General features: G+C 45.9%; 1 protein-coding gene across 1 annotated transcript; it reads right to left on the bottom strand.

Moving 5' to 3' along the window:
- Window positions 1-545: 545 nt before the first annotated feature.
- On the bottom strand, window positions 546-5998 carry LIF (LIF interleukin 6 family cytokine). The gene is made up of 3 exons (XM_061603259.1): window positions 5986-5998; window positions 1743-1921; window positions 546-1044 (listed from the first exon to the last, which is right to left on the bottom strand). Exons 1-3 carry the CDS (start codon window positions 5996-5998, stop codon window positions 625-627), a joined length of 612 nt encoding a protein of 203 aa, XP_061459243.1. The 3' UTR covers window positions 546-624.
- Between the last annotated feature and the right edge of the window lie 3240 nt (window positions 5999-9238).

Raw genomic sequence — 9238 nt, 5'->3', positions numbered from 1 at the left:
TAAAAAGGGATCATCATGAAATGTGCCTTTGAGGCTGGAAGGCAGCAGCTGGGAATGGAAGAGTGAATCCTTCAAGCAACCGGCCTAGGGCAGCAGATGGCACGCGCGAGCAAATGCCTGGGGCCCTCAGAAAGCCCACCACTGCTGGCACCTGGTCTCGGGCCCCTGTTAAAAAAAATGACCAAGCCCTGACAATGGCTGAATTGGCTGGCACAGCCACCATTTGAATCCCACCAAGAAGCAATGCCCGCAATGCGTATCGGCGAGTCCAGTTGTGTGCAGGCCCGCTGCTTCTCTCAGTGCTGCAGCTGATCCTTCCCCCCTGCCCTTCAGTAATTTTGGCGCTGCTGAGAGAGTTGGCAGGGGGAGGGATCAGCCTGCCGCTGAAAGAGGTGTTCTGAAATCTGGCGGAAGCCTTGAAAGGCAGAGAGGGATCCTAGTTCCTCCGCTGAAGCCCAGAGACACTGGTGGTCTCAGCTTAGGATCACAAGGGAGACTGGCTGTGACTAGCACACTGACGGCACCAGCTGAGCCCCTTGGAATCCTCCACCTCTCCATGAATCACTTGCCGGAGGTCCAAAGAAAGGCGGAGAAAGCCAAGTGAGTTGGAGAAGCTCGTCTGAGCTAGTGGCATTTTCCCAGAGCCTGAGCAGCATGGTCGATGGCCTTGGTGTACATTTTGAGCACCCAGCACCCCTGCCTCTTCCTCTCAAACTCCGCCTTTTTGTCAGAGCCGTAGGTGACCTCCACGTTGGAGACTTTGTACTTGGAACACAGCAAGCAGGTGAGGTTGGCCAGGAGGCCGCGTGTCGCGCTGCTGGTCTTGCCGAGGCGCTCCAGCAGGTCCTTTTGGTTGCTGTCGCGGTTCTTCTGGTCTCTAGTGATGTTGCCCAGTGAGGCATTGAAGAAGACAGAGATCTTGTAGAGGGCTACCAGCATCTCTTTCTCCTTGCTCGTCTGGTTGACAAAGGAGGGGAAAGTGTCTTCTGATACACATAACGAGTCCACGTTCGCCTTGGTGAATGGGGTGCCTTGGCTTTCCAGCTGCTCAAGAGAAAGAGGGGACCAAATTAAAAGCCAAAGCAAACGTTTGCCAAACATCTTTGCAAAATTCCACCTAAAACCAAATTGGAAGCAAATTTTGGGGTCCCTCCTCTAGGGGTAAACAAATCAGTCAATTTCAGTTTCTCATTGGGTTCCATTTGCCACACGGCCATATCCATTTGGGATTTTTTAAAAGTCCTTATAAAAATTCATCCGTATGTTAACAATAATGTGCACATTTTTGTATACCATTTCCCCTCTTATCTACATTTTATCAAGCCATATTCCCTAATATAATGTAATACATAATGCTATATGTTATTTTCACACATATATGCATTTTTATGTACACTTCTCCCTAGAATGCACATTTTTGTACACATTTTTTGGTTGAAGAACTGCATTCCCTTTTGGGGGGGGGGAAATGCCAGTGGTGGGTGGGGCTACAAATGTTAATTTTACCTTTGTTCAGCAAGCTACGTTCTACACACGCACCCCTTTCTATCCTCCCTCCAGGCAAGCAAGAGGCATTACTGAAGTTCAAGGGCGCATTCCACCCAAGCAAAAACACTCAAAGAGGGTGCAGAGCAGGGCTGGTGAGAGGTGTGGCCTGGGGAGAAGAGGCGTGGCCAGGAGAGAGTCTGCATTTGGCCCACATGCCTGAAGCTCCCCATCCCTGATCTACATCAAAAACTTACGTAGGCATCAAAGAGACCCTGAGCCGATATGTTCAGATGGGCCACCTGGCACTTGATCAGATTGAAGACATTGTGTCCGCAAGGTCTCATGCTGTCACACGCGAGGTTACGCTTGTTCCTCAGGAGTGGCTTTCCGGATACCAGTCTGCAATGTGAGGCCAGCAGCAAAGGGACAACTCCTGTTTGGAAGAAGAGGAGGAGGAGAAGGAAAGGGTGGGTTAAGTTTCATTCTGTCCAGCGGGGAAACATTCTGTCACAGAACAAAACATGCAGGTTAAGAAAGAGAAATAGGGTGCTTATGGGTGGCATTCAGTGCTTGTTCTACTCAGAGTAGACCCACTGAAGTTAACAGCCATGACTCACTCAGGTCCATTAATTTCAATGGGCCCATTCTGAGTAGGATCCAGAGGAATACAACCCTATGTGTTGCTCATCTTGAATTCTGTTGCATTTCAAACACTGAACTGTACTCGTGGTCAACTGTCCATTTTGCCTAATAAACGCATTTTAGGCAAGCAGTTTCCCTCTGCCTTAATGAATTTTTGCATGTTATTTTCCACTGGTGTGTGCAATGCACACTTTCCCATACATGAAATATATGCATTTTTGTGTACACCATTTGGTTGAAGAAGTGCATCATAAATTTCAGAGGAGTGCAAATTTTGAAAGATGGCTGTGTTTTGCTACACTTTGGGAAAGTGCGATTCTGGTATGCAAATGAAACCAAATTTCTCTCCCCTACCTAACAAAATGTCAGGGTATATTCCGTTAAGAAGGAGCCACAGCAAATTGAACCTCTCTTTCAGCGTCTCCTGTGTGTTACATTTTATTTTAAAACACCTGATTGTCACATTCACACATTACAGTCTGAGAGATGCACTTTAATGCATGAACCCAGCCCTCTGTTTTATTCTCATGATCATCGTTTCTGAAAAAGAGCAGGAAATGTGAGAGATGGGGGAGGAATTTGATTAAGTTTGCATTTAAAGCCAAATCTTATCAAATTTGCACTTCCCAAAATAATATGAGAACCAAAACAAAGTTATCCTTTGAAATGTGCACTTCCCTGAATTTTGCAATGCAGTTCTCCAGTCAAACAGTGTTGACAAAAATGCATATATTAGGGGGAAATGTGCATACAAATACACATTATTGAAAATAACATACAAAAATGCATTATAGCAGAAGAAATGGCTTGCAAAACTGTGTAGATTAGTTAAAACTGCATACAAAAATGTATTCATTAGGAGAAATTTGTACTAAAACATTGAAGAGTTTTCATAAGGATTTTTTTTTAAAAATCCACCCATTGCTGCAGAAATGTGGAAAACTGAATTTCATATTGGAAAAATGAGAGAGCCGAAGTGGGCAGGTCTTTCCATCTCTAGCAAAGTGCCCTCTTGTTACACTCTTCCTCCTCCAGTTGTTCTAACTCTTTGCTCCTCCCCTTCCAGCCTACTATAGTCAGGGGCATTCTCCTCTTCTCAGCCACCTGCAGCTCCCATGTGCCATCAGTTCATTCAAGTAGCCTTGCCCAGCGACGTCACCAGAATTCCCCTTGGAGTTTGCATGCCAAGTGGCAACGTTCCCAGTTTTTGTAACCGCCAGCCCAAACACTGTCAATTATGCAAAGCAATTTCTACTGGGAATGTCTCCAGTTCAGCATCAGAGCATCAATACGGGAAAATATTCTTCCCTCTTTAGTTACTATTATTATTGTCAGTAGTAGTAGTACGCATCAGTCAGGTACTCCACAAAAGGAAAACAAACAGGCCATAGGAAGCTGCCTTATACTGAGTCAGTCTATTGGTCCATCCAGCTTACTATTGTCTTCACTAACTGGCAGCATCTCTTTAAGGTCTCAGACAGCAGGCATTCCCAGCCCTACTTGGAGACACTAGGGATTGAACTTTGGAACCTTCTGAGTGCATAGCAGAGGCTCTGCCACTGAGCTACAGCCCTTCCCTTCACATAAGAAGTTGCCTTATATTGATCCAGATTGTTGGACCATCTAGCTCAGGTCTGTCTGCGCTGACTGGCAGTGGCCTTCCAGGGTTTTTTCCAGGAGTCTGCAAGAAGACTGTGGCCCTCCACAAGTTTTCAGGCTCCATCAGGCCCAGCTAGCATGGCCAAGGATCAGGGGTGATGAGAGCTGGGGCCTAGCAACTTCTGGAGGGCCCCAGGTCCCTCCATCCTTGTCCTGAGCTATTGGTTGGTGTTTCATGCACAGGCTTCATGCCTTAAACAATCAATGATAGCATGTGGATGACCAGCATCTGGAAGGGATGTTTTCAAAAGGCGGGGGGGGAGACTTGGAAAGGCGTGCTGGGTTCAGCCTTGTGGGACCAATGAGGACAGTAAGGGGTTTACTGAGAGTGGACCATAAAAACTTTGGAAGCTTGGTCTATCTAGCTCAGTATTGCCTACTCTGACTGGCAGTGGCTCTCCAGGATTCCAGACAGGGTCAGGGAACGCTCCCTTCTTTACCTAGAGATGCTGGGAACTGAACCTGGAACCTTCTGCATGCAAGACAGGAGCTCTCCCTCTGAGCTGCATCCTGAGCTGAGGAGCGCTTCAGGGTACAAGACAGAGGGGGTTAGCCCAACACACAGAGGAGGAGCAGCAGGGAAGAGGAAGTGGGTGAAGCAGGGTGTGCAGGAGGAAGGACGGTTGGAAAAGGAGGGCAATGGGGAGCAGGGCACTCCAGGAGGAGGGGCTTGCAGAGGCTGCCGCCAGCCAGCTGGGCCCAGCCGAGGCGGCAGGAAGAGAAGGTTCAGCACAAGCCGTAACGTGCCAAGGGCGGGCACTGTGGCGAGGCAAAGATGCATGGTGCAGGGCTGCATAAGGCCTGAGGGTTGCCGACCTTCAGAGACATGAGACGAGGGGCTTGTGCCTGGATCACAGGCTGCATTTGGCCATATTCCAAAAGTTCTGACTGAGGCTGGCATTGGGAACCCTCTGATCCGCGGGCCAAAGCTGGCCCGCCAGGGGTCCCCATTTGGCCCGTGAGCCCAGTTTCCCCAAACCACACTCACATGGCTCTCACCTGGTGTCAGGTGTGGGGCAGGTACAGACGTGGCTTCAAAGGAGCAACCGGGAGCTGTCAGTGACCTCCCAGTTCTTCCTTTGCTCAGAGCAAGGTGTGCTCCAGGAGTGTGCCCTTGCTCCAGGAGCAGGAGGCGTTGCTGTTGAAATCACGGCTAAAATGGAGGTTATTCAATAAGGGAAATAGGAGTGTATGGTGTAGCCATCCCTGGCTCAAACTCAGCTGATAACATAGCTAAGAACAGCAACGCTTCTCGTTAGCAGTGATCTGTCCTGTGCTATACATTCATCAATGCTCCCCAAGCATCAGACACACTGTCCAAAGGGAATCACACCAGATATCAAATTCCCAAGGCACTTCATTGAGGACATAAAGCGTTCATTTGCTGGGCGATGTCAAGGTCCAATATTCCAAAAGCATCTGGATGGATGCCAATGGGCTTCACCTGCTGTCGTTCCCCAGGCAGATATGATTTAGAGGTTTAGTTCTGTTAATCAATAATGGACAGAAGCCATAGGCTGTCTACCCCTTTTTAAAATACATCTTATCTTGTGGCTACGGAGGGACACATCTGTCAGTTTTGGGTTTTCTCATTTCTCCAGTCTTAAGTTTGTCACATTTCCACATCATTTTCTGAATTATTGAACTATTAATACACATTTTTGTATTCAGTTTTGCCTAATATAGTGTCTTGTATTCAACTACGTTCTAATCAGAGTAAACCCATTGAGATAAATGAATCTAAGTTACTCATGCCCATTAATTTCACGGGTCGCCTCGACTCTGAGTCGAACAGCAAACTTTTTGTATGCTGTTTTCACTAATATGTGCATTTTAAAGCACACTTTCCTCTAATATACATGTAATTGTGCTCCATTTTTGGCTGCAGAAATGCATCACAACATTTGGAGAAGTGCACATTTTGAAAATTAGCTGTGTTTCAGTTTGCGATTTGTTTCGGGAAGTGCAGATTAGGTAGTTTCACATAAAAATGCAAACCAAACTGAATTGTATCCCCATTCCTAATTGTGGCCATTACCACATCATGTGCTGGTGAATTCATGTATATGATGTAACAGTCTTAGAAAACACACAAACTATATTAAATGTGTTAGTTTTCTTTTAAAGGTGCCAGAGGACTTTGAGGTTTGGGGTTTATTTTTTATAAAGCTTATCTTGGTTGTATCATTAACTTACCGTAATCTACCATCTGAGGGGCTCTAGCTAGAAGCTCTTCATCTCTCTAGCACCTGACCTCTTGCAAAGCTTATCTTACTTATCCTAATTGCCAGAGGACTCTGAGGTTTTGCTTTTTTAAAACAAAAATGGTTATATGGGTTGGACTATTAGCTTACATTATTATTTTGCATTAATTTCACATGCTGAGAAGCTCTGGCAAAAAGCTCTCACCCCAGCAGCTGAGCTCTTGCAAAGCTTATGTTGCTTATCCTAATTACTAATAGCACAGTTTAGGAAAGTCCAGTGAAGAAGGAAATGCTCTGTAACACTAATTTAGATAAGCCTAATCAGAGAGGAAGGAGCCTATAAAGTGGGAAAGGAAACAAAATCCAAGAACTGGATAATTCCTTAGAGAGGCCCCAAACCCTGACAGGGTAGCGCACATCTCTTTATTCTGAGTTGGGTTCCTCAATGTGATGGGTTGACTACAATCTAAAAGCAAAACTGGCTAAACCCACAGGGTAGCGTTTCCCTTCTTTACACCCTTAAAAAAAAAGTTTAATTCAACTATTCTAGATTCTCCCCAGCAGGCAGAAAAAACAGAAAAACTTTCAGAAGTCCTTTTCTTAGCTGCCCAGAAGTTTAGCACAAGTATGCAAAAAACCAAACAACCCCCCCCCCCCAGGATGTTCTCCTTCTAATGCTGCCCAAATGTTCAGAGATGCTCACACTAGGAAAAGGAGGGATGGAGAGCAAAGTTCAATCAGGGTTGTACTTTGGACGGCAGAGTGCAGAGCGCACTGACAGTGGTCACCAATGAACTTTTAAAAACAAGCAAAACAAAGAGAAATAATCCAAACTGGAGGAAGACTGTTTTACCTGCAATGATGGATTTCATTGTAAACTGCATCTCGGGGTGACGTAAGAGAGATGGCCGTTGACAGGAGTGCTCATTCAGAGAGTGGTGCCTAGACTGGGGGATGCCACTGGTTTTATATCTACCGGTGAGCCTGTGTTGTAAGAAAGGGGGAGGGAGATTTCATTGAGAGTGGAGTGGAAAGTCTTCCTAAGAACTCTTCGTTATGTTGAGGTCATTACATCTGTGGTTTCTCTGGTCCCTCCCCAACCTCTCCCCCCCCTCAAGAGTATGCCTCATTTTGGAATTGTTTTATGCAAATTAAGTGGGCTGATAAAATAACACCATTAAAAAATAAGCTCTTGTTTTTAGTAAGGGAAAGGGAGGGAGAGGGACACAATCATGTTACGAGTCATAGTAAGGAAAAGAGTTGTCAGACTACAAGTTTGACATCATAGGCTCCCCCCTCCTCCCCCTATGGGGGACTTTCACTTTTGCAGTGATTCTCCTGGAAAAAACACTTTCTTTGGCATTTCCGAGAGGCTGGGCTGACAAAGGTAGAAACGCCTCCACGCATGGCCTCATTTGGTAATTATCAAAGCAAAAGAGGGGAAAAAACCCAAAGACAGTGGAGGAATTTGAGTGGGTGGAAGTGTAAGACATAGAAAACGAGAACTTTATCACCCCCTGGTGGCTGCCAATAATTACAACATTTGACCTGCAAAACTAGATAGAAGTGAACTTTGTTCAGGAAGCATTTTGGTTTGGAGAGCTGAGTTGTGAGTGATAAATCACCTATAGTGTTATGCTTGCCCTTTTTCTTCAAGTGGTGATAAGTTTGAAGGGTGCAGTATTCACCCAGATGTAGTTTTTCTTTGGAAAGGACTTCACTGGAGCCTTCTGGCATTTTGTAATACTTGAGTCTATTTACAAATATACAGGTTGAGCATAGGTGGAGGCTCAGCTTAAGTACCCCAACAGACAGCCAAATCCATTGGCTCATATCAGATCTCTGGAGGAAGACAGCCTGAACTGCAAACTGCTCTTAGCTTCCAGAACCCAATCTTAGCTCTCTCTGTGTGTCTCTGTCTTGGTCTGTGTCCCCCTTGGAAACGGCAGTCTATTCTTTCTGTTTAGACACAGACTAAGACGATTACATCATCTAGTGAGCAGTGGGGGAACACAGGCATGCCTTTCAGGTAATTCCTGGCCATTCAACCAGGCATTTACACAACAAAAAAGGTTCTTTGCAACTTTACCAAGACCATCAAGAAGGCAAGTTCTTCTGGAATCATTAACTCTCTCCTGTCCAAACAACACTATCTATATTTAGAGGTGTGCATTTCATTCAGACAAAGCCTGAGCCAAACAGGACAGGCTGCTTCAGAGAATTCCAGGGCTTCGAGCATGGCCAGGGCCCAGGGACGATGGGAGTCGGAGTCCAACAACATCTGAAGGGCACCATGTTGGCTACCCCTGACTTAGAATCTTAGAAGATTTTCTGGCCTCTGATAAAAACTATGGACGAGAAACAAAACCTGAATACATGCTGCGGCCTGTGGCAACCCCTGCTGTCCTCGTTGCTGGGCCTTCCCTGTCCTCTGGCTGAAGTTTTCAAGCAGCAGCTGCAATGGGCCTTGGAAGCTGCGACAGCTGCACCAGTTACCAATTTGCTTCCACACTCGATTCAAAGTGTTGGTGATTAATTTTAAAGCCCTAAATGGCTTAGGTCCAGGATACATTGGGGACCGTCTCCTCCCGGGCTGTCCTTCCTGGTCCTGAAGATTCAGAAAGAGTTTACCTTCTCTGTGTCCCACCTAGGGTGGACAGATGGCTGGGTGGGAAAGAGAGAGGGTCTTCTTAGTGGCTGCACCCATGTTATGGAACACCTTGTCCCGTGAAGTACAGTTGATCCCCTCTCTCAATTTTAATTTAACTTAATTTAATTATTTGAAGGTTATTGAAGAACTTTTCATTCCCAAAAGACTTTTCTTTTACAAGGCTCATCAAGTTTCATGTTTTATTTTAAAAAGGCGTTGTATTTACTTTGGCTGACCCTTTCTGTCTTTCTTTTGTACAGTTTTCATGAAATTGTAATTTTTATACGTTGCGAGCCTGCCAGAGTGATGTATTTACACCAGAAGGACCGAATAGAAATGCTCAAAAGCAGACCCAACGGCACACACAAGTGCATCTAAGCATTGTGGGAAATTCAGAATGGCGGACACTCCCGTAAATCACAGCACAGTTGCCCAGCACCAGTAAGGCCACCGTGGGGCTGTCATTGTTTTCTCAGGAGGGCACTGATGTTAGGGAGACCCCACTAGGTGGCACTTTACTAGAGGCCCCCTCTATTTGAAGTCTCACCCCATAATACTGTTGACAGTTTGAGTCCAAATTCCTTGGGGCAGAGCC

Source organism: Rhineura floridana, chromosome 19 (genome assembly GCF_030035675.1).
Source record: "Rhineura floridana isolate rRhiFlo1 chromosome 19, rRhiFlo1.hap2, whole genome shotgun sequence".
NCBI lineage: Eukaryota > Metazoa > Chordata > Lepidosauria > Squamata > Rhineuridae > Rhineura > Rhineura floridana.
Note: the sequence above shows the minus strand (reverse complement) of the source record. Positions and strands in the feature narration are given on the sequence as shown.